The following is a 24,491-nucleotide window of genomic DNA, read 5'->3' as shown; positions in this document are numbered from 1 at the left end:
CCGTTTTGTACCAAGAAATTACGATTACAAATAAATATTCACGTAAGGACTCCACTGAGGATTTCTTTGTACACCGCTGAATTAACCGATTGGCCAAGGAATATATACGTGAGTAGTCAGCTGTCATCTGTCAAAACAAGTCCTGTACCATGGAATAAATATTCTTGAAGACGAGAATGTCGCATTGTTCTTGGAATAACTAGATCCACAGAATTCCAATTTTTCATGGCACGTGATTGGATAATTTTCCGTCGATCGTGGCGCCACAATGCGAACATGCGAGGAAACTGGAAAACACTTCTCAACCTTTATTTGCACGTTGTGCACATGTTGCATACGAATGAAATTATTTCGAGATTACGGCACGGTTAGGTTTTAAGTACGTTAACTTTATTTATTTACTGCGAGTGCGCGGACTGATAATAAAGAAAAGGCCTACAATCATGATATTCTTTTGGTGTAATTCAGAAAACTAGTGTAACGTAAGCGATTCGTGTTATGAGGCTGATTCGACTGGTTTAGAACTGGCGTACCGGCAGCGTACGAATAAGTGGGGTTAGGATCTCTGGTATTAAAGTTAAACACTTAAACCTTCGACGCCAGCATTAAAATGGAATTTCAAGCGGGAGCACCTGGCAAAACGAATAATCCCGCACCAACTGTCGAACAAATTAACGCCGATAGAATAACGCAGGTATGAAAAAAGAAAATTGTTTTATGCATATCGGCAATTGCATCGATTGCATTGCGCTTATATTGATGAACGTATTATATTTAATTACTGCTTTTTTTTATATTGCAGTTAGCGAACAAGTACTGGGCTCCACATACATCGGATTCTCATTTGCCATTTGACTTACAAATTGTTGAGGACATTTATGTGCAAGAAATATGTGCCTCCAAGTTTTCCGTCAGAAGGATTATGATGTTAGAATTTAGTCAGTACTTGGAAAATTATCTTTGGCCGAACTACATAGCTGAGAAGTCATCGCGTGCACACACTTTGTCCATTGTTGTCATGGTCAATGAAAAATTTCGTGAACGTGTACAAGTTTGGGAAGCATTTGAGAAAAATTCAAATCAATTCTCTGCATTCTTTCAACAAGTTTTAGAAACGTGCCTCGAGAAGAGCACTTTCGACTTTGATTTGAAAGAGCAGACTGCACTAATTATGTTTTTAAATCATTGTTTTAATTCTATGGAAGTGGCCCTTGTCAGAGAGGAAGTAAAAAGATTAGTCTCGTTATCCATGTGGGTTTCGTTACAGCAGGGACGCCGTGAACTAGAATTTCGAAAATATCCAAAATGGAGAAAATATTGGAAAGTGATTAGAAAAAAGGATGATCCCAAACAGAAAGAGAAATTAGATTGGGAGAGAAGATTTTTACACAGATTAATGATCAAGTTCATGACTATTTTAGAAACAATACCTGAAGATGGTAAGTATTATTATTACAAAAAAATTATATATTTAATGGATACTATTGTTTAGCTTTCTCAAATTTACAGTTTACTTTTTTTTTTTTACAGGTCCTGTGTTCCCAGATAAAGTTCGTTATTGCGAAAGATTTTTGGAGTTGGTTATCGATTTGGAGGCTTTGCTACCGACTCGGCGGTTTTTCAACACGGTCATGGATGACTGCCACTTAGTTGTACGCTGCCAACTTTCAAATTTGGTGCATCGTCCAGAAGGTGGATTATTTGGTCAGGTATGTAAATTTTATGGTGAATTTGAAAAGTACACAAAATTTAATGAACACATGACAAAAGTTTATTATATAAAAATTCGAAAGTAGACAGGTATAAATATATAGAAATTATTCTTAAACTTAATTCATATGCTATCAACAGTCAATGCCGTTTAATGCATAGGACGAAGTCTTTTAAATGCATTCGTTTATTCCTAATTCGAAAAAAACATATGTTATGTGCTTTATATAAACAGTTCGTTGTGTGCCACACTTGCTATGTTAGCATTGACGCGACCTGACTAGAGCAGACGCACCATCACAAAAGTTACATCAGCAATTAATAGCGTTCCATCAAAATTAGATTGGAGTGTCAAAATGGGAAAAATAACGTGCTCACATGTGCATAATATCTGCGATATACATGTCTTGGTTGTTTTCATGCAGAGTCTAGTGCTAATTTTGAATTAATAATTTCCACTATTTAGTCAGTAAAAAACCAAGTAGAAATTTCACATCGTGCTTAAAAAGTGCGTCATTTTTGTTCTGTACATAAGGCAAGCATTCCTACCTTTCGGACATCACGCCGTATCTGCCTTTATTATATAAGGCACAATTCGTTACATTCATATATTCTGAGATTCTCTTAAATTGATACGATTTGAATTGTTTACTACTGTCAAGTATATCGAAATGAGTTTTGTGTTGCCACTGAGTATCGTTGTTGGTACAGCTACCGTAGTGAATATAGTTGTTTCCCCGATCCTTTAAATTTTCACAAAGCAAATAAAGAGGATCGACTTTGGTAAAACAAACGCTATTACGTTTGCAAGTTATTCAAAACGCTTGAAAACAAATAGATGTCTGAAGTCTCGATTTAGTAGCCTGCATTGATGGCTGTCATTTCTTCCCCCCAATCAAGACCCTCGATGGTCTCATCTGTAGTACAACAATTGCATGTCTTGCCAAGTAAAAAGGTGACTCTCTTTTGTCCAAAAATGCATACATATAAAATTAATAAGGCTTGTATGAAATTCACAACAATATAGAAGTATACGAGTACGTCGTATTTCAGCTGCGAGAGCAGCAGGAAAAACCATGCCGTACTCAAAATGATAAACAATAAGACGTACATTTTAAAACTATACTTCATTTTATGGTGGATTCTACCACAAGTGTTCATTCTGCCAATTGTGTTTGCCGTAGTCAAAGCAAAACAGAGATCTATGATTATGGTAAATGCAATGCACGTAAAAAGTACCGATATGCCGAGCCATCCCACGGTCTCTTGAGCAGGGTAGAGTGTACCTCCTATAGTAGGTTTGTTAGTTTCTAACGTAAAATGTGCAAATATCGCCGTCACCGCAATAACGAAGGTCGATCCCCAAACATAAGACGAGTAATAGCAATATTTTCTGCCATCCGTTACTCGGAGGAATATGTTTCGAGATCTGAAGGTATTCCATACATAGTAGCCTAGAGCATTGAGCCAGAAAAAGGCAGCCAACAAGGAAACGTACATGACCGTATCTGGAAAAAAGAACGTCAAGATTTAAGATCAAGCCCGAAAAGGCTAAGTAAGCTCGACTCACCTGCAACGACGAAGCTGATATGGTTCCCATACTCCGTAAATATCCTAACGGTTGCGGCACCCTGACTGGCAACCAAACACAGGGACATACTCGTTATTATGTTCCCAACGAGATCTCTCAACTGTGGCAAAACAAAATAGACCACCGCAACTGCTACATAACTAGCCATGGCAATTGCTCGAAACGTAGGGTCGACCACGTGTGTGACAAAATAAACCGTATCGGTCCAACGCACGGCAACCTCTGGAACGCAGACCATTGCATAAGTTGCAACGAGACGATCCCTGCTCAGAACGACTTTGTCCACGCAGTAGTCGCCAAACTCGTAGTCGCAGTGCACCGAAGTCTCGTCCATGAGATTCCCTTCGGCTTCGCCCTCATCGAACCTCTCTCTTCCACGTAAGGGTTCCGACGCATCGGAGACGTGATGTCTAAGCTTTCCGGAGGGCAGAATCGTCAGGCGATCCGAACTCGAGGGATAGTGATACACGTGCCACTGGTGTTCGGTGCCTTTGCACCTTGGCAGGCCGACTTTTAATCGGTACCGGGGTTCCCTCGTCCCGGCGAGGAACTCCGGGCGCCAGGGCTGCGTCTCGTTCGTCTCCTTGACGGGTATACACGTGTCGTCCACGAGGATCTCGTCGAGGTCGCAGCATTTGGCGATCATGACGGAGCCCTCGTCGCTGGGGTTGCCGATGCTCGTGCAGGTTACCCCGGTGTAGGGCGCTCCTAACCCCCAGAGGAGGAGAAGCGCGATACGGGCACGCTTCATCCTTCCCGGGTTTACCTTTTCACATTTGACCGCTCTTCCTCTCCGGGAATCCTCCGATCCACCTACCTGGACGTGATTCACTCTCCCCCGCGGCCGTCATACGCGATCGTACGCGATCCATCGGCCGTTTCCTCGACCTCCCCTCTGCCTTAGTCCTGTCTCTCCGCGCGTTCACCAATACCTGTCGACCTTCCGACCACGTGACTCACCTACGGGCAACCAACCAATCACGGCGCTCGATACGTGTGCTTCTCGCGCACACCGGTTCCAGCGGGAGCGCCCTACCTGGCCGTACCCTTGCGGATCTCCGCCCGTCGTGGCGCGACCTAACCCCACATTGGCACGACCAATGCGAAGTCTCGTCTCGATGCCGGCTCCGCCGTAATCGCGACGGAAGCCGCACTTCTGCCTGCCGTCCTTTCTCCCCTCGCTCTCGATTCCCTTTTCGTCTCGCCGGTTCTTGGACGAAAGCGTCGCGTCTCGGATGCCGGCACCTCTTGCCAACCGACGCCGGTACCTCGGCACGTGCGTACGGCTGCGCCCACGCGCTCTCTCCTACCTCGAGATCTCCCGAATGAATGCCGATCTTGAAATTTACTCCGTTATTCAACTCATTCAACTCGCTTCAATTATTTGGGAGGGTTATCCGCTTTAAGGTGAAGTGAAACACGTCGAGGAACTTGATCGACGTCGATAATGAAGATTTTTCTAAATGCCTACGTTGCCGACGTCCGTTTTTATATTGACAGCTGTATCGAATTATATTGGATATTGTATCAAATGGCATACTCCACCTGTCGTTTTCGTACAATAAATATCAAGAAATCAAAGTAAAACTCCAGAAATCCTCTGAATTCATGCTTTCTGGGGCCCTAATTGACTGCAGAGGGACCCCCTGCGCCATCTGTGATTTCCAGGTCAATTAAATTTTCACTCCGAGACCTTGTATTCCCATCGTTTTGGCATAGAACCGCATACAACACTTTTTTTGCCTTTATCCCGTTCAAATGCGAGTTTATCGATTACCAGAGTGTTCTAAATTGTCGTAAAATTCTCCTGACCCTTTCGATTCTCATATCAGAGCCTTCGATAATTGTATATTGATCGAAATATGACAGCTCGATGCCATTTTGGTTCTGGTCTGGACTGAGTTAAAAGATTTTTTTGAAAAATCCAAATGTTGAATGTGTCAGGACAATTCTTAGATGATCAGGAGTGACGTGTCAAGGTTTCGAACAGTTTGGTCTAATACCCTTAAAAAAAAGTGTTGTATTCAAATCGACTGATTTGAAGGGGGTTTCACTTCACCTTAATGTCTACTGGAAACCTCCAGTCGATAAAGTAATACGTATGTTTCGAGTTTCTCAAGGTCAATCGCTTTATACAGGATTCCTTGGGAACGTCATCGTTTCAGGGGCCTCGTAGGTTAGATTCGTCATCTTCGGAGGATTTTGTTTTGATCGAATCGAGATTGAGCGGTAGGGGTTTTTTTTCCTAACTGCTGACGCAGGAAACGCTGAAACGTCTCTTACGTTTTATAGCTACGCTTCCGGCGATTTCATCTCACAAATGAATTCCGCCTACGATGTCGTGCTTCGGAACGCCGTCCCAATTACGTCCATTTATCCGCGGATATGCTTCGCTCGGAGCCTACATAAGCTTGAAAATGACATTTTAAAGGGAGCTTCGCCTTCGTAGGTGAATCCCAAACCTTATATCACAGATTCTCTCCCACGGCACAAAACTTGCTATGAGAGTAAATGCGCTATTCGGAAGGCTTCGCTGAAGATACTTAAAAATTTTTTTTTTTATCGCCCCGTTCTAGGAAAACTTATCTCGCTCCTTAATGGACAGCTTCGATCGACTGTAACACGCAATCGTTGGATTGCACAAGTTGGAAACCTCCGTATGAGAGGGAAAAGTTCCTCGTGGAGAGAAACGGAAGTTCGATAAAGCATTTCTTTATAAGATTAATCTGAGGGGAAAAAAAAAAGAAGAAAAATTAACTACCCGGGAGAGCGATGCGTGGATTAAAGAGACTCGTGAACTCGTTTGAGACGCAATCGTAAAGATTTGACATATCCTTATCGTCTATACACTAGTGTACATAGAACTAAACTAATATTCTAGGTTATACTATTTATATAACTGGTGTTGACGTTTCTTCCTCCCCCATCGAACCATCCCGAGAACCACTCTTTAGGCGCAATGACGCACGCTGCACTTAAATTATAAAAGTCCCTGCGATACGAGTGTCTAAAAAGAGGAAGAGATCATAATCTCTTATCTCTTACGTTAATACGGGGAATAATTTCGCGCGATTAACGGACGCGATGCCTCGCGTAGGATTATTCCGCGAAAGTGCCGCGTGAAATTCGATAAGCAACTCCCTAGCGATATCTCGCCTAGGAGGTTGCGCGCGCAATCGACTCGTGCGCGGTCGATTTATCGAAACTCGCGCCAACAGATGCGCGCTCTGTTCCGCGGAGATCGCGTCCCGCCTCGGGGGTCAAAGTTCCTTTACGCCTTGGAATCTGCGCACGTTCGCTGGGTGCCGGAGGGAAGCGGCTTTTCCTACCGGATAATTGCGCAGCCGTCTACGTCCACGTGGCGGGGAAGTAATCCGAGATGTTGCTCTCTCGATATGCGGCTTCCTTGCGCCTGACAGACTAAGATCGAATGACCCGCGAGTCCGAGAATCGATGCGCACTTTCGCACGTAGAATCCATTTAAGGCCGATACGGACGTAGGATCTATCCGGGTAGACGGATTTATCTCATATTGACTTCATATCGCAATTTTACATCGCGGGGATGCGCTTCTTGCGCATCTTCATGTTGTACTGGTATTAAAGTCACGGCGACGTGTCTAATTTTACTGCTTATTTTCAGGAAAATTCACGATGAAATGAAAATGATGTCGATGTTCGTTAAGGTGATATTAAGGGGTCACTCTGTATATGTCACAATGTTAAAATATTTATAAAACCTTTCTCAAGACCAAAGGCCCTGAGGAAGCACGCGATGCTCGTGAAGTTTCATTTTTCACAAAAAAGTCTGATCTTGGTTCTAGTCTAAAGAGATTTTTCTTTTTTTTAATGAAATCTCAGGAGCATCACGTACTTCCTTGGGGCCTTTATGATCACGTGTCGAAGTTTCGAATGAATCGGTGCACCCAGCTTGGAGAAAAGTTATATAAATACTCTGACGTTTTGATACATAGAACGACCGTGACTATAATATGAGAATAATATACTATCTACGCATATGCGAACGGCATTAAGAAAATATTTAACTCGAAATATGGATTAAATTTAAATTAGAAGAACACATATACATCTTGATTAAATTTAAATTAGAAGTACACATATACATCTTGAATGGGAAGGATAGTGAGGGATACATTTCGGGGGAAAAATGTAAATCGGTTTAGATTTATCTTGCTGCGAAATCGAGAGGCAATGTGTGAAGCAAGGGAAAAGGTGGTTTTCCGTGGCGGTCCTTGGAAAATCGCCGTCATTGGTTGTCCAAAGTAAAGGAGTAGAGAGAAGATCGAAAACAAGGGATTCGCATTCGCAGGCATTCCCTTAACCCTTTGCGATCGATGCCGCCATAGTGGCGGCATGATGTCATTAATCCGTCAAGTGGTGGAGGGTATTCTTTTTTTTGGGCCGTGGAGATGTGCGTCATGTGCTAAATTTCCTCCGACTAGCTGGTACTCCCATCGGAGAAATTTGCCGATCGCAAAGGGTCGATGTGCGTCACGAAACCGGGGACCGGTAGAATCCGACGGAATTGAGAAGAATCCGAACTTCTGTCCATTCGCAGAGGAATCATGCCGAACGAGAGAGCTCTACCGCCTCTTCTGGCAATACGGTTTCGCATTCGACGTCCTCGCAGGCCGCCCATGATTTTGGAAAGCCAATTCCGCAAGGCTTTTTCCGCGCCAGCAGCTTCCGGACTCGCTTCCTGAACGGCACCAGGAGGAGGAAAATGATGAAGCCTTGAGACCCGTTCAGGATGTCCATCGAGATCCTGAAATTTCGACACGCACGTAAAGGGCCTACTCAATTACTTTCCACATATCTCGAACTTGACCGATTAAGGTGAAGTGAAACACGTCGAGGAACTTGATCGACGTCGATAAAGAAGATTTTTCTAAATGTCTACGTTCCGACGTTCGTTTTTACATTGACAGCTGTATCGAATTATATTGGGTATTGTACCAAATGGCATACTCCACCTGTCGTTTTCGTACGATAATTATAAAGAAATCGAAGTAAAACTCCAGAAATCCTCTGGATTCGTGCTTTCTGGGGCCCTAATTGATTGCAGAGGGACCCCCTGCGCCATCTGTGATTTCCAGGTCAATTAAATTTTCACTCCGAGACCTCGTATTTCCATCGTTTTGGCATAGAAGCGCATACAACACTTTTTTTGCCTTTATCCCGTTCAAATGCGAGTTTATCGATTACCAGAGTGTTCTAAATTGTCGTAAAATTGTCCTGACCCTTTCGATTCTCATATCAGAGCCTTCGATAATTGTATATTGATCGAAATATGAGAGCTCGACGCCATTTTGTTTCTGGTCTGGGCTGAGTAAAAAAATTTTGATAAAAAATCCAAATTTTCAATGTGTCAGGACAACTCTTAGATGATCAGGAGTGACGTGCCAAAGTTTCGGACAGTTCTGTCTAATACCCTTAAAAAAAGTGTTGTATTCGAATCGACTGATTTGAAGGGGGTTCCACTTCACCTTAATTCCTGTCCTTTCCCCTCTACCTCTGCATATTCTTATCGGTGGCCTTCTTATTGTTAGAATACGCCTAAAGTGAAATTGCACCGGTGCCAAGACCTTATTTAAGGCCTTCACCTTCACGTGGTTGAATTCTCAGTTTGTGACGTCCAATTCGGAGAAAGGATTTATCAACGGTTGACCCCTGCGGTGTCACTTTCACGTCATCTTAAGAATCTTAAAACGTCCCGATGACTATTCTATGGAAATTTTGCGGTTCGGTCGAAGGTTCGGCCTTGCCGATTTTCTTTTTCTCTTAAAAAGCGACCGAACAAAGGCTAGTTAAGATATGGAATTAATGGTATTCATTCTCGTACGCGAAAATCAACAGGATGATTAACAAATCATGCGATATTAATATTTTATCTTAGCCGAAATTTTCGGCATTATGGTACGCGAATATGGAAAACGGAACGCTATAGTTTACCGGGTATAATTTTTGCAGACATTCGAGCCAATTGAATTTGACCGAACCATTCAATAGAGGGAATCGTGCATCGACATTACCAATAAATCTCGTTGACCCTGCCCGTGGCGAAAGAGAGCACCTCGAAGACCCAAGTGATGCCCATGACGAAGACGAGCTTGAGATAGAGGAGGCACTTTATTCGCAGAATCCTGATGCCACTTCCGCTACAGTCCTTGTACTGGTGCCAGAGCTTCCAGCAGGTGGAACCTAAATAGACGATGTTCATCCCCAGGAGAACGGCGATGGGCCCGTAGAAGTACATCCAGGTCGCCTCGTTACCTGTCGAAGGAGGAGGCGAGTCGAGCTTAGAATTGCGAAATGAAATGGAGAGCCATCACTCGCAAACTCTAAGTGAATGTAAATATCCTAAGGAAGAGCCTTAAGGTGAAGTGAAACCCCCTTCAAATCAGTCGATTCGAATACAACACTTTTTTTTAAGGGTATTAGACCAAACTGTCCGAAACTTTGACACATCACTCCTGATCATCTAAGAATTGTCCTGACACATTCAAAATTTGGATTTTTCAAAAAAATCTTTTAACTCAGTCCAGACCAGCACCAAAATGGCGTCGAGCTCTCATATTTCGATCGATATACAATTATCGAAGGCTCTGATATGAGAATCGAAAGGGTCAGGAGAATTTTACGACAATTTAGAACACTCTGGTAATCGATAAACTCGCATTTCAACGGGATAAAGGCAAAAAAAAGTGTTGTATGCGCTTCTATGCCAAAACGATGGTAATACGAGGTCTTGGAGTGAAAATTTAATTGACCTGGAAATCACAGATGGCGCAGGAGGTACCACTGCAGTCAATTAGGGCCCCAGAAAGCATAAATCCAGAGGATCTCTGGAGTTTTACTTCGATTTCTTGATATTTATTGTACAAAAACGACAGGTGGAGTATGCCATTTGATACAATATCCAATATAATTCGATCCAGCTGTCAATTTAAAAACGAACGTCGGCAACGTAGGCATTTAGAAAAATCTTTATCGACGTCGATCAAGTTCCTCGACGTGTTTCACTTCACCTTAACGCCCATGAGATTGGATTTCTTAAAATAAAAATTATAAAGACTATAAATTGAAGCAGAAAAAAAGATATGAATTTCTATGGGCATCGGGACCTTCCTTAGGGCCTCCATATTCCCGTGGGAAGATTTCAAACGATTCGGTGCATCAACTCGGAGCGACGTTTTATATTAACGAGACTCCTCGGAGGAGTTTCGTGTCATCTTAAGGATCGAATGTAAATTTAGCTTACCACCGAACCAGCACGACGACTCCCCGAAGCCCGGTTTTAGGCGGTGATCGTCCATGTGATGAGTAATCAGGGCAGCCACGAGGAAACAGGTCGGCGCACCCCATCCGATCGCGCAGAACGTCGCGAACCGCGTGCTCTCCTTCGCCAGGAAGTTCTTGCACCTACGGGAACCACGGAAAAAGGAGGGGACTCGATGTTTAACACTGCAGGAGAATTTAGAAACTCACGAGACCGATCGCCAGACGTTGAAGGCCACGAGGTTCATCCAGAAGAAGGACGCCAGGAACCCGAAGTACATGACGAAGGCTGCAAATACGAGGACGATCACCTTCTGCATTGCGATGACTTTATTTCCTGTTTATGGGGATTATGGAGAATTGTTTTACCCAGGGGCACGCAGAGCTCGTCGGTCAGGAAGCCTTGTTGCATGGCGAGAGTCAGGTAGCCCACGGTCAAGGATGCTATCGCGGACATCATAGACTTGTCCTGGACGTCTCTGAGCTCGGGCAGGAGGAAATAGACCACTAGGGTGACTATCAGGAAAAAGGCCGAGAAGACGCTCAGAACGGTGAAGACGGTTTGCCTCCAGGTCGACATCTCCGGGGCGGCCTCGCTGAAGCAGACCAGCGCCGCCACCTCGGCTTTGCCCTCCGAGCGCGCCAAACAGAATCTGTTAAAAAACAAAAATAAGGAAATTGACGGTCGACTTACGATTATCGTATCATTTTGCGTAACTTAATTGCAAGATTATAAGCATTTTAGGTCATTTACGTCGGTAGAAAATGTTTTGCTCGTGTAGGAGTGGAGTTTACTCATTTTCTGCAAGTAGGGCTTGCATCGTTAGATCAGCGAAAATCGGAGATTCTGGGTCTCTTTCTGTGGAACCGACCATTGACGTTATTTCTCTTTATACTATTTCATGGCCTCGCCAAAGGGCGGACGAGACGTACGTCGAGATAGGGTAATTATCTTTGGGGCGTCACCGGTGACTGTCAATATCGGCGCATTATATTCCCACTAAAATTAGCATACGCGATTATCCCCGTGCTTTTTTTTTTTTTTATACTTTATCTCAAGGTCGACGCACACAGGCCCGATGATTGAAAGCGAGGAAAGAGTTTCGAGATCTGATTAACGGGAAGCCTTTTAGCTCGTAATTACTTTAGGTCTCTCGAAACTTTTTATTTTTCGAGCAAATTAAAGGATGACTCGCGAGGAAAGACGGAATGACTCCCGGACTAGTACTCGTTAAAACCACTTTTTATTATTCGAGGATCATATTGCATTCTTCTTGAGATGCTTCGAATCAAAATCTTGCACTTCTATCTTCCCCCGTAATCCTTGTATAGAATGTGTACATATTATTACCGACAATTATATAGAAAATATTAGACAAGGTACTTTACATGTACTTCCAATATTTTTACCGACAGACTTTATTTACGGGATTTTCATTCACGTAAAACGAATCCACGTGGAACGGATGCTCCGCGTAAATTGAGGGCGAATTTCTTTAGGGTGATTACATGTTTCCCAGCACTATTGTTTGGCTCAAATGAGCATTATTCAAAGAAATAATTTTCTTCGAGCCGGAGATAGTTTATTCTCAGTACGTGCTTAACAACTTACTGTTATCGCGATCGATTCTTACCGATGTGCCGGTATCGGCCTGCTTCCATCTGAGAAAACGAGGGAAGCATTCGCGATGACGAACTCGTCCGAAGGAAAGGTCTCGGGATCGAGTTTAAAAATCCCGATGGGACAATCCAGCCTTATGGAGGAACCGTCCGAGCAATTTGTCGATTTGACCCACGTGGTCCCCGGAGGGCAGCAGTCCTCGGGATGATGTTCCGAGCTGACAGAGCTCAAGAAAAGTGTGACGAACACTACGAGGTGGGCACAGGAAGAGCCAAGGATCGCACCAGGAGATATCCTGGCTCGGTCCTTGACATCGAGTCTCGACATTGCTACCGGACACTCAGTCGATTCCCAGATTTTCAAAATATCCGGCCAAATCGACCCCACCTAGCATCCAGGGCTTATTAAAAAAATCTTCTCTTCCTCTGGTTACCAAAGTTCACTATTACACTTCTCCTGATATCTCGCATAGAGAGAGGCAGTCAGGAACTTGTTGCATCGCTCTCTACCCGAGGTCCTGGGGCACTTGTGGATTTTTCCACGCTCGAGTTCTCGATAGCCAGCAAATCGATCGTGATTACACTTTGCACTTACCACTCGTACGTCTCTTTCGGCAACGAGTCGCCCTTCGTAAACTAGGAGTCGCATCAATTTTCATCGGTTTCTTATTCCAGTCGGAAGGAGACCGAAATCTCTGTCCTTCCTCCAGTAAGATACTTAATTCCCAGCCTCCTCGATTTTTATTTCCTTTTTTTCTCTCTCTCTCTTTCTCCTTAAACCTTATTTAGAGGCACCTTTTCCGACTTCCGGCCTCCCTCCTCGGCCACGCATTTCTCTCGAGTGAATTACTCAATTCTTTCTCCCTGGACTAAAACATAATCACACTTCAAATTCCCGGATTTTCGCTCGCATCCGTTCGAGCGTTAAGGAAAAGAATAACTCGCCCAGTTTTCACCTGCTATTGATATCGGTTATCTTTTCGTCTTATTGTTAGATTCACGGTCGATCGCGGACATCGTTGGGCGATCCGAGATCACGGAAACGCACGACTCACGCGAGACTCGGGGGACCGCGAAAACCCACTTCGCGCATGCGCGGGGATTCTACTTCGCAAGGTACGGACGCGTTCGAGTACACGTGACTTCTGTCACATCTGACAGATCGAGCAGGTGAGATCGGGGCTCTGGCGGTCATCCGTCCACCGTGCTCGCGCACCTCGTGACGACTGACGCGGACACGCGGCCTCCGGTCGACGATACGCGATAAACGGGACCCGGTGGGGCGCGATAACCCTCGCCTCGATCTCCCGGAGGGAGGCCGACGAGGAGCCCCTTCTCTCGCTTTCGATGCACGTGTGCCACGCGTTCGAGTTTGCCGCCGAGTGTCAGTGTCCGTCGTACAAGGAAATAAAATTGGACGGAGAGGCCGATGTATTGGGTTGATGCATAATTAATGATTTTTTTTTGTTACACGTAACGTGACGTTTAACAAAAAAAAAATAAATAAATAAGAGGCCATTACTAGGGAATGCCATTAGGCGCTGGGATTTCTTTTTTGAGTTTTACTCTAATTTTGAGCACTCTTCAGTTGTTTTTTTTTTTTTCTTCTGTATACATTTTATCAGGGCAAATGGTGCCGACGTTGTGTGGTAGTGATTATGGAGATGTTACGCCTTTTTAGATCCGTGATAACAGGATGACGCGCGCAAATGTGCTCCATGTACCCACTCGCTTTGGAGTAATACATGGTCTGAAGTATTTGTGGGTCAAATCGTCATGACTGGCACGTAGGATGGTTTGAATTGCCTCGGATTGACTCGGGTCAGGGGTCAATAAAATATAGAGATGCTTCGACGCACATCGACTTCTTTTTAATCTCTAACGCTTACTGATTGCTAACATTTCCCCCGGTTACGGGAGAATCTGGCAAGCCCTTTTCGCCTTTTACTCAAGAATCAATCTAGGTCAACTTAATTTTATACGTATAATTGTCTTTCTCAAGGATAAGAGTATTTGGACGTGTTGATAAAATACGTACACGCGGCTTATCTGCGAATGCGTCAACGTAGATGTATTGGACGCGTACTAAAGATATTCCGGCATTGTAAAGAGCCTGAACGAGGCTTTGTTGCGATAATAGGTCTGTTGGTTAAATTTATTACCCGTATATGCTAGCTGATAATAACATTGACACTGCTCGACCCGTGAATAATAAAATTTAGGCAACGATAACGCTATGATTCAACGTATACCGTACCTCACCGTGATTTTCCAAAATCATTTACGCAGATCCTCATTTCACTTCCTTTACTGAAATGAAATGATTCATATCTGCGTTTTTGGTCATTTTGTGAATTCACCCAAAAATGATTAACGAAAGGATTTAGTCACGGGAATGTTTTGTTGTCCATGTAGTAATCATATTCTATGATTTAACTAATATATAAATTTTACTGATAGAACCTAATATTTTTTAGCGCGTCATTTTGAGACAGTAATTCTTTCTTTATTCACCCAAAAATGATTAACGAAAAGATTTAGTCACGGGAATGTTTTGTTGTCCATGTAGTAATCATATTCTATGATTAAACTAATATATAAATTTTACTGATAGAACCTAATATTTTTTTAGCGCGTCATTTTGAGACAGTAATTCTTTCTTTATTCACCCAAAAATGATTAACGAAAAGATTTAGTCACGGGAATGTTTTGTTGTCCATATAGTAATCATATTCTATGGTTAAACTAATACATAAATTTTACAAATAGAACCTAATGTTTTTTAGCGTGTCATTTTGAGACAGTAATTCTTTCTTTATCCCTTAAAACGATTTTCGAATGTTTTGTTGTCCATATAGTAATCATATTCTATGATTAAACTAATACATAAATTTTACAGATAGAACCTAATATTTTTTAGCGCGTCATCTTGAGACAGTACTTCTTTCTCTATCCCTTAAAACGATTTTCGTCTCCGGATTTCTAATTGTCCGTTTGTTTCTTTACCCGCGATAAAATACCGAGTAACAAGCCCACGGTCATTAAGTGAATTACGAAACCCGGCTGATTACCCTCGTAAACTTGGTCGTAAAGACTCGTTGATTAAGACATAATCGGTCATTTTTCTTTCGTGATTTGCAGCTTTTGGAGATGCTGAAGTTCTACGCTAGATTTGAAATCAACGAGGAGTCAGGAGACCCGCTGACGGACCACGACATGACCCAGCTGCACTACACGAAGATCACGTCGCTCCAAGTAAATTGCTTACTTTCTACATTGCACCTTACTTATATCCCCAGAATGTCTGTAAACCGATTGCAACCGACTTAATTACAGAAAGCGGTTTTCGCAAAATTCCCCGACTTGCGAACTTTTGCCCTGGCGAACGTAGCGAGCGTTGACACGAGGGAGGCCCTCTTCAAGCACTTCGGCTCCCTGGGGTGAGTTTTGACGGCTCATGACGTATCTACCATCTCACGGTCCGCTTTCTATATAAGTCTTCATGTACATATGTCTTTACGCGTGTCTTCCACTTTTCCAGCCAGGAGAAATTAAAATCTATCGCCAGTTATCTGAACCTGGTGCCTCCGGAGGAACGTGAAAAATTCGAAGATTGGTACAGGCTGGATTTGGACTTCCTCCGTGAATTGTTGGTGAGTAGACGAGGAAACCTCGAAGAAGACTCTCCAACGTGAAGCCCGAGGGAAAAATCTCCGTATGCGGGACCTGGAGCAAGTTCACATTTATTATTCCCTTTACTTCAGATTTCAAGACACGAGCGAAGAGCTTCTCAGCTGGAAGAGCTTAACGAAATGCCTCTTTACCCGACCGAAGATGTCATCTGGAACGAGAGCGTGGTTCCAACGGAATATTTCTCAGGAGAAGGCTGTCTAGCTCTGCCGAAATTAAACCTCCAATTTTTGACGCTGCACGATTACCTGCTCAGGAATTTTAATCTCTTCCGATTGGAATCCACCTGTACGTATTTCAGAAGTTTAGCGGCGTTATATGTGCCCATAATTATGAAAGTGGTCTAAGTCATATATTTCTTGTTTCAAAAATTACATTGAATAAATTTAGTTTAAAATCATGTCGTGTGAAATAAGTGATAAATTCATTTTTTTTTTAATTAATTTTGACTTAGACCACTTTCATAATTATGGGCACATATGTGACCATTGTTCGAGCTGCTTTGATTACAATATCTATTTAATTTTTTACAGACGAAATACGTCAGGATATCGAAGACGCAGTGAGCCGTTTGAGTCCCTGGTAAGGAGCATTCTTGATTTCGAGTTAAAAAGCATTTACTGTCGTGATGGTTTTACTAATGTTTATATATTCTCTACCTTTTGTCGCTCAGGCGAGCCGAGGATGGAGGCGCGTATTTCGGCGGATGGGCCAGGATGGCTCAGCCCATAACCCAGTTCGCCGTGGTGGAGGTTGCCAAGCCTAATATCGGGGAAAAGCGACCCTCCAGGGTGCGAGCCGACGTCACGATTAATCTGAGTGTCAGGAAAGAGATCAAGTCCGAATGGGAGAATCTTCGAAAGCACGACGTTTGCTTCCTGATAACGGTTAAGCCACAGAATCCTATAGGTAAACGGGACCATTCTTTTTTTTTTTTTAATATTACATTATTTCCCGACCGATGCTTATTTTGCAAACATCTAGAGCAGAAAGACCATTCACGAGCCAAGAAATAGTCATCGATTGAACGAAATTTACCATAGTAGTAAAATAAAAAACGTACCCAACAAAAGAGAAAATGTTGGAAATAAAAAGCGCGTAAATTGAGGGTGAAGTGTATATCCTTAAATTAAGTTTTAAATAGTGAAATCCGAGTTTCACTTGTCAACCTGCTTGGTATATGGTTGCTTTCGAATCCGTTTATGTCTCTGCGTCGAGAACTCGGTGAAATGTCTCTGGGAATGCTTAAAATTACAGGTACGAAGTACAGTCACAAGCTTCCCTTTGTGCCGCAAGTGGGGCTAACCACAGTGCGGGGCTGCGAGGTCGAGGGGATGTTGGACTCCAATGGACGCGTTATCGAAGACGGACCCGAGCCAAGACCCATTCTTCCTGGGGACACTCGAACCTATCGAGTGTGGCTGGACTCGAATCAATATCGCATCGACATGGACAACGCCAGCCACGGGAACGAGGACGTCTACGAGAGCTTCAACGTGATCATGAGGCGCAAGCCTAAGGAGAACAACTTCAAGGCCGTCCTAGAAACCATAAGGGAGCTGATGAACACTGAATGCGTCGTCCCAGATTGGCTGCACAATATCATTCTCGGTTACGGCGATCCCGGTGCCGCGCGGTACTCTAGGTCGGTGAAGTAGTCACCTCGTACTCTCGTTATTGGGAGCGCAAGTGGCGATGAATACAGGAACTAGTACTAGATATCCTCTAATAAAAGGTCTTCCGTGGCCCAGGATGCCGAATGAAATCCCGACGATGGACTTCAACGACACTTTCCTCGACGTGGACCACCTGCGGCAGAGCTTCCCGGGATATCAGATTAAGTTTTCTAAGGACGACCCGGAGAAATTGGTGCGCCCGTTCCGGCTGACTTTCGAAAACGTCCTGCACAAGCAGACCGGGGAAACCGAGAAGCCCGTGATCACGGTGGATCCCCACGTCCCGCCCAGCCGAGGTCCTTACAAGGCCAACGAACCGAAGAAGTTAGCGTCCATTGATTTTTATTCCTTTATACTCCCGTCCGCTTAATTGAGGTTCCGAGGATATATTCGATTATATTTTCAGGAATCAGATACCCTTCACGCCGACGCAGGTGGAGGCTATTCGAGCGGGAATGCAGCCGGGTCTCACCCTGGTCGTTGGTCCACCCGGAACCGGCAAAACCGACGTCGCCGTCCAGATCATCTCCAATCTCTACCACAACTTCCCGAACCAGAGGACTCTCATCGTGACGCACTCCAATCAGGCGCTGAATCAGCTCTTTGAGAAGATCATGGCTCTGGACATCGACGAGAGACATTTGCTACGTTTAGGTCACGGGGAGGAGTCCCTGGAAACCGAGAAAGATTTCAGCAGGTACGGCAGGGTGAACTACGTCCTCGCAAAGCGTCTCGACCTGCTCATGGAAGTCCAAAGACTCCAGGTAAGTCGTCAATGGTTTAATTAATTATGGAAGAGCAAAAGAAAAATGCGAGTGAAAAGAAAAAGAATCGTCATCGAACCATCTACGGATGTTTTGGATCATTTTTAACGCGGCATCCTTCCGTATTTTTAGGAATCCTTGAACGTGAAGGGCGACGTGGCATACACCTGCGAGACTGCCGGACACTTCTTCATGTACCAGGTTTTGACCCGGTGGGAGAGATTCGAGACTCGGATCAAACAGAGATCCAGCGACAAGAACTCAACACCGATTTCTCTAATAGACGACGAGTTTCCCTTCCACAAGTTCTTCGACAACGCGACGCAGCCGCTCTTCAAGCGTAAGAGCCTAGAGGAAGACCTAGAGATCGCAAGGAGCTGCTTCAGGTAACTTGAGCGAACGTCCATCGTTCAGGGTAAGATCTATTCTCAGAGGATTTCGCAATCCACCGATGTACCTTGCCATTTTCAGGTACATCGAGAGGATCTTCACGCAACTGGAGGAATTCAGGGCATTCGAGTTACTGAGATCAGGGCTGGACAGGTCCAAGTACCTGCTCGTGAAGGAGGCGAAGGTGATCGCCATGACCTGCACGCACGCCGCCCTGAAGAGGCGCGAGCTCGTCGACATGGGATTCAAGTACGACAACATCCTCATGGAGGAGTCGGCGCAGATCCTCGAGATCGAGACCTTCATCCCCTTGTTGCTGCAAAATCCGCAGGACGGTTACAACCGCCTAAAGCGTTGGATCATGATAGGCGACCACCACCAGCTCCCGCCCGTCATCAAGAACATGGCCTTCCAGAAATACTCGAACATGGAGCAGTCTCTCTTCGCCCGATTCGTTAGGCTCGGGGTCCCTACCGTCGACCTGGACGGCCAGGGTCGCGCTCGGCCGAGCATCTGCAACCTCTACAACTGGCGTTACAAGAAGCTGGGCAACCTGCGCCACGTGGAGAGCAGTCCCGAGTACCTGGTGGCGAACGCTGGCTTCCTCTACGACTTCCAGCTGGTCAACGTCGAGGACTTCAACGGAGTCGGGGAGAGCGAGCCCAGCGCCTATTTCTACCAGAACCTGGCGGAGGCCGAGTACTGCGTGGCGGTTTTCATGTACATGCGACTCCTCGGATACCCCGCGGATAAGATAAGCATCCTTACCACGTACAACGGCCAGAAGCACTTGATCAGGGACGTCATAAACATCAGGTAAGCCGCATTGAAATCGCAACCCTCTCGACCTGTTTGTACCAAATTTCATATATTAGTCAACAAATCTTTTGATCCGATTCTCAGGTGCGCCAACAACCCGCTGATCGGTCGGCCGAATAAAGTGACGACCGTGGACAAGTATCAGGGTCAACAGAACGACTATATTCTGCTCTCCTTGGTGAAGACCCGCGCCGTGGGACACCTTAGAGACTCCAGACGTCTCGTCGTGGCGATGTCGCGAGCCCGGTTGGGCCTCTACGTCTTCGCCAGAGTGTCCCTCTTCAAGAACTGTTTCGAGCTCACGCCCGCGTTCCATCAGCTAATGCGGCGACCCTTGAAATTACAGATTCTTCCCCAAGAAACGTATCCCACTAAACGGCTCAATGACGCCCCGCCTGATACTCCGCCGATGGAGATCGAGGACATGCCGTGCATGGCGAAATTCGTCTACGACTACTACATGGACAAAGTGGCGAACATGAAAGTACAGCATTCTGTAAGTACGACTCACCACTCGAGTTCGGTGCTCGGGTGTTTTAATGAATAAGTGTAAACTTTTTTTTAACAAGATTTAACAACTAAGTGTATGGAAGATCAGATGAGCTCCGGGCATGGACGTAAGAATATATAAACGGAGCTCAAAGTCGCATCTTACTAGGAAACATGCCCAAGTGTCCGCCTCCGATCTTATTGAGTTTCATATATGTTGAAGAACACAAAAATCTAAGAGACACGTGTTTTTTTATATCTGCAATGGTCCACATTTAAGGGGTGAAACAATCCCCCAAAGTTTAGGGAAAAGTCGGTTTTTTAAATATTTTTCGTAGAAGCAGTGGAGGGATTTCGATGAAACTTTGTATAAACGTATTCTGTGTAAGGACGGTGACAACACAATATTGTTCAGCAATGTTGCACCCCCTCAAGGTTAGACTTCCCTCTCTGGCTTGGGCTCCGTCCATGGTCGGAAGTGGAAGGGCATGGCGGCCATATTGGTCAGCCAATATTTCAGCCTCCTGATTGGCTATAGAAAGCGTCGCTCCCCTATTATATATATATATATATGTAATAATCGTTCCCTTGACGGGAACAGGAATGTTTTATCGCTCTTTTTTTGTTTCTTTTGTTGTTAGAAGGTGACCGTTTCTTTTTTTGCATTTCACAGGACTCGAAGAAGGAATGGCAGAAGCCTGGCGCAATGCCTGCGCCGGGCAGTCCTATTCATAGAGTTCCTTCGCATCCTGGGGCCGACGATGACTCGGACGACGAGGAAGTGGTAGAACGAAGACCCGTCGTTTTGGCGGAACTCTCGAAGGAAGAAACGATAAGGACGCGGAAAGAGAAAACGGAAATTGAGGAAACCGCGGAGACAAGTGCTACGATGGAAACGACAGAGATAACGAACTTGGTAGACACATTGGAAACGACCGAATTGATTGGAGGGAAAGATAGAACCGAAAACGTAGAAGAGACGGGAGAGTCGTTAAGGACAACAGAGACGGTAATGACGACAGAGTCGGTGAATACGACAGAGACGAGGGAGACGATAGAAACGTCAAAACCTTTGGATACGGGGACAGGGATAGAAATGACAGAAACAGCGGAAACCTCGAAAGAGACTGAAGCTACGAGTGAAACGGCAGAGACAACGGAAACGAGAGTAGCGGAAACAATGGACACGGCGAAGGCGATTGATACAATGGAAGCCACTGAGCCAAAAGAAACAATGAGCTCGGAATCGACAGAAACGATAGAAGCAATTGAAACGACGACGGCAACGGGAGCAACGGAAACGAAGAAAACGGAAGCAACAGAAACGATGGAGACAACAGAAGCAACAGAAACGATGGAGTCAATGGAAGCAACGGGAACAATGGAGACAACGGAAGCAATGGAAACAGTAGAAATGACAAAAGTAGGAGAAACAGAAACGACGCAAGCGGCAAAAACGCTGGAAACAGTAGAAACGACAAAAGTAGGAGAAACAGAAACTACGCAAGCGGGAAAAACGATGGAAACAACTGAGACAATGGATATGGAAAAAACGACGGAAACAACTGAAACAATGGATATGGAAAAAACGACGGACTCGGCAGAAACAACGGATGCACCAAAGATAGCAGAAAAATCCGAAGAACCACCAGAAGAGACTCGATCCCCTCATGATCTCATATCTAGAGAGAATGAAAATACGTGAAATATCATCCAGAACAGAAAGGACGTTAAGCTCGTGTTCGTAAGTCGCATTTTGCCTCTTTCCTCCCATCCGGGGTAAAATTCGCGAGGATGGAAAGAAAGGGTGTACGTACAACGATTCCGTGTATATAAAGTAACGACTGTTTTTCAATACTCCACAGTGTCTTAAGCGTCTCTGAGTGTTCAATGTAAATATCTTAAGTTTCTTTATCATGTCCTATTCCAGCAGAAGACGTGGCTTCCGTGATGACCGTTATCTTCTCCCGTTGTAGTACTTACAACATTATCCGTTTCACCCTGGAAGGTTCCTTCGTATCATTCGTCTCCTTCCTAACGTACGGTCGCCACCTGTGCTCGCAGAGTAGCTTCCACCGCCCAGATTTTGGGTATCTACCTGGCTTTTAAACCCGATTTTACGTTTCCCGCTTTTCGTCCGACACCAGAGAGGAGCTGAGCTTCTTCGTCAGCTTTTTCTCCCGCTCGCCGCGGTGCTTGGAGCTTTTCCTCTTCGACGGTCTCTTCGACCTGGTCGCGTTTCCCGTGCTGGAAGGCACATAACTGTCGTCGAACTTCATCGATTTACTGGCGGAGGTGAAGTCGGGCTCGTACTCTTCAACGGTCCCTTCCGCGTTTTTCGAGCTGGGGACGTAGACGTGGAACGTCTCGTCAACCGTGGAGGTAGACCGGGGTTCGTAAACCTCGTGGGTCCCCTGGTTGGCGGTCGAAATCGAGTTCGGCACGTAACGCAAAAGGTCCCCGTAAGAAGTAGCCGTCGACAACGAGGGTATGTACTCGTTCGAGGACTCCGCGTTCACGGTTCCTTGCAATGAGCTCTTTTTACTTGGGACGTAGCTCAGGTCGATCCTGATCCCTCCCGTCGACACTTTACCAGGAACATACTCCTCCACGTCTGGAGCCCAAGGAGCCACCGCCGAGATTAGCGGTTTCTTCTCCTGGCTCCTCGTCGGAGAGCTCTCTGACGACATTCCCACTCGCTCCTCGCGGTTCTTCTCGTCTTTTCCCACCTCGCGAGTCTTGCTATCCTCGCGCTGTACCTCCTCGCACTTTTCGGACGAGGATTTCGCCCTTCGTTTTCGCTTCGCCGGGGATACCTCCACCCTGATCGTGGGCAACGGAGACGCCTTGTCGTCGCGAGCCGCGGATGCTTCAAAGGTGTACCTGGGGAATGAACGTACAAGTATTAGTTTCGCGACAACGCTACCGTTCTAAATTGATACCGTAGGATTGTATCATTATTTTATATTTATATTAAATCGTTGGGAAGAGCGAACGACCCCTTACTTAATCTCCAGATTTTTTGTGGATTTCCTTCTAGCGCGAGCGCGCGAGCGATCCGCCGGGGCGGCCTGTCGATCCCGAAGAAGAGCTTTCTGCAGGATCTCGTAAATCTCCGCCCAATCCCCCACGTCCAGCCACTTGTTCGTCGAGACTTTTTTATCCCGAATTTCGACGATCTTCTCTTGCACGGTGATCACAATCATCGCCGCGCAGTTCTCGGCAACCTGCAAGTGCATATACATGAGCGAGTACATACGTAAATGTACGTAAATATTTACATAAATGTGCATTAATGCACCTAAATGTACGTAAATGCACCCAATGCACGTAAATGCCCCGAGGTATACTTCTTTCTCCCTCTCTTTTTCTCTATTCAGACGTCACTCGCGGCGCGCACGTGGCTCGGCGGATATCTAGAGCGCCTGTAGATTCCTACGAACAGCTGTTGCTATTACCTTGATCACCTCCAGATAGTGGCCCTCCCGAAACATCCTCGAGCCCAGGGAAACCCTTCCGGAAACTCTTCCGCAACTCGAAAGGAAACAGGCCTCTCCAATCCGCCTTCTTTTGTAGACTACGACTGCTGGATCGGCCAGGAACGAACTTTCCTCTCGTGAATGTCGGTGCGACTAACGGCGCGTAACATAGGCGCGAGGCTCTATGTGCGCATGCGCGCACGAGGTGCACCTGCTGCGCGTTTGGATCTTAGGAATATCATGGGACGAGGCGAAGCACTCTTTAAAGGCCTGCGACCATGATCAAAGAGCTTCGTCGAAGCTCTTTTTGTCAAGTGGATGTTTTTCTACATCTTTCATCGCCGATGGACGAAAGCTTTGATGCGAAACTTGGATTTAAAAAAAAAAAAAACAGATTTTTATATAGATCCATCCGAAGATACGTCAAAGTTAAGAGCATTTACGTGGAGGGTAATTGTCAAGAATGGAAAGCATAACTAATGTGAAGTACAGTAGGGTGAAGTATTATATGCAAAGAGAAAATCGGACAACTGAAAAATATAGATGTATATTAAAATTATGCATTCTTGCAATGGTTTTATCTAAACGGAATTAATGTAAATAAAAATAAGGAGGGATGGAGATGTTCGAGGTGTTTTTTTTTTTATTCTGCTCAGATTCGCTTTTTCACAGTTCTAGTCGTATAGAGCTCCTATCTTCTGACTTTTGCTTTTCGTTCAATTTTACTTTAACGGGAAAGCAAAAGACCACGAGTCACGAAGGTTGTTATTGTTCCGAGATGTTAAGAGAGAATTAGCGGCGAAAATTGAGATTTTGTGTGGAGAAGAATTGCAGACGCGATCGACGACTTCGTCTTGAGATACGAAAGAGTTTTGCAATTGCGCATCCAATGCACCGATAATATAAACAGCTTGGAGCATTCCAGATGATCGAGCAGATAAAAAATGATTTCCCATAAGCAGATG

At 45.0% G+C, this 24,491-nt stretch overlaps 4 protein-coding genes across 7 annotated transcripts; 1 reads left to right on the top strand and 3 right to left on the bottom strand.

The window, feature by feature from the left end:
* Positions 1–586: 586 nt before the first annotated feature.
* Positions 587–21,907, top strand: LOC105695220 (intron-binding protein aquarius). Its single transcript, XM_012416575.1, has 16 exons — positions 587–694; positions 803–1,439; positions 1,531–1,709; positions 15,361–15,474; positions 15,556–15,659; positions 15,761–15,872; positions 15,984–16,197; positions 16,443–16,491; positions 16,583–16,818; positions 17,167–17,554; positions 17,661–17,909; positions 17,992–18,349; positions 18,482–18,735; positions 18,821–19,555; positions 19,643–20,054; positions 20,721–21,907. Exons 1-16 carry the CDS (start codon positions 611–613, stop codon positions 21,750–21,752), a joined length of 5,157 nt encoding a protein of 1,718 aa, XP_012271998.1. The 5' UTR covers positions 587–610; the 3' UTR covers positions 21,753–21,907.
* On the bottom strand, positions 1,731–4,762 carry LOC105695224 (probable G-protein coupled receptor Mth-like 5). The gene is made up of 2 exons (XM_012416584.1): positions 3,281–4,762; positions 1,731–3,218 (listed from the first exon to the last, which is right to left on the bottom strand). Exons 1-2 carry the CDS (start codon positions 4,050–4,052, stop codon positions 2,566–2,568), a joined length of 1,425 nt encoding a protein of 474 aa, XP_012272007.1. The 5' UTR covers positions 4,053–4,762; the 3' UTR covers positions 1,731–2,565.
* On the bottom strand, positions 5,998–13,479 carry LOC105695225 (G-protein coupled receptor Mth2). The gene is made up of 6 exons (XM_023433547.1): positions 12,234–13,479; positions 10,969–11,252; positions 10,810–10,888; positions 10,583–10,743; positions 9,354–9,594; positions 5,998–8,086 (listed from the first exon to the last, which is right to left on the bottom strand). Exons 1-6 carry the CDS (start codon positions 12,545–12,547, stop codon positions 7,885–7,887), a joined length of 1,281 nt encoding a protein of 426 aa, XP_023289315.1. The 5' UTR covers positions 12,548–13,479; the 3' UTR covers positions 5,998–7,884.
* On the bottom strand, positions 16,597–24,491 carry LOC105695227. Of its 4 annotated transcripts, XM_023433551.1 has the most exons (4): positions 23,506–24,491; positions 23,054–23,274; positions 22,031–22,930; positions 16,597–16,724 (listed from the first exon to the last, which is right to left on the bottom strand). In XM_023433551.1, exons 1-3 carry the CDS (start codon positions 23,539–23,541, stop codon positions 22,165–22,167), a joined length of 1,023 nt encoding a protein of 340 aa, XP_023289319.1. In that variant the 5' UTR covers positions 23,542–24,491; the 3' UTR covers positions 16,597–16,724; positions 22,031–22,164. The 4 variants fall into 4 exon arrangements, with proteins under 4 accessions (XP_023289319.1, XP_023289316.1, XP_023289318.1 ...); XM_023433548.1 differs by having other exon boundaries at positions 23,054–24,491; XM_023433550.1 differs by lacking the exon at positions 16,597–16,724 and adding an exon at positions 18,153–18,256 and having other exon boundaries at positions 23,054–24,491.

This window comes from Orussus abietinus, unplaced genomic scaffold (assembly GCF_000612105.2).
Source record: "Orussus abietinus isolate OABI.00-Male unplaced genomic scaffold, Oabi_2.0 scaffold81, whole genome shotgun sequence".
Lineage (NCBI taxonomy): Eukaryota > Metazoa > Arthropoda > Insecta > Hymenoptera > Orussidae > Orussus > Orussus abietinus.
Note: the sequence above shows the minus strand (reverse complement) of the source record. Positions and strands in the feature narration are given on the sequence as shown.

Excerpts from the sequence above, each read along its gene's own strand:
- LOC105695227 (XM_023433548.1), bottom strand. The coding sequence starts at position 23,340 with ATGCACATTTATGTAAATATTTACGTACATTTACGTATGTACTCGCTC. Across the intron at positions 22,931-23,053 it reads ACAAAAAATCTGGAGATTAA|GTACACCTTTGAAGCATCCG; the intron begins GTAAGGGGTCGT and ends TTCATTCCCCAG.
- LOC105695224 (XM_012416584.1), bottom strand. The coding sequence starts at position 4,052 with ATGAAGCGTGCCCGTATCGCGCTTCTCCTCCTCTGGGGGTTAGGAGCG. Across the intron at positions 3,219-3,280 it reads TATCAGCTTCGTCGTTGCAG|ATACGGTCATGTACGTTTCC; the intron begins GTGAGTCGAGCT and ends TCTTTTTTCCAG.
- LOC105695225 (XM_023433547.1), bottom strand. The coding sequence starts at position 12,547 with ATGTCGAGACTCGATGTCAAGGACCGAGCCAGGATATCTCCTGGTGCG. Across the intron at positions 10,744-10,809 it reads AACGTCTGGCGATCGGTCTC|GTGCAAGAACTTCCTGGCGA; the intron begins GTGAGTTTCTAA and ends TGGTTCCCGTAG. Across the intron at positions 9,595-10,582 it reads GTCGTCGTGCTGGTTCGGTG|GTAACGAGGCGACCTGGATG; the intron begins GTAAGCTAAATT and ends CTCCTTCGACAG.
- LOC105695220 (XM_012416575.1), top strand. The coding sequence starts at position 611 with ATGGAATTTCAAGCGGGAGCACCTGGCAAAACGAATAATCCCGCACCA. Across the intron at positions 695-802 it reads ACGCCGATAGAATAACGCAG|TTAGCGAACAAGTACTGGGC; the intron begins GTATGAAAAAAG and ends TTTATATTGCAG. Across the intron at positions 18,350-18,481 it reads TGGAAGTCCAAAGACTCCAG|GAATCCTTGAACGTGAAGGG; the intron begins GTAAGTCGTCAA and ends CCGTATTTTTAG.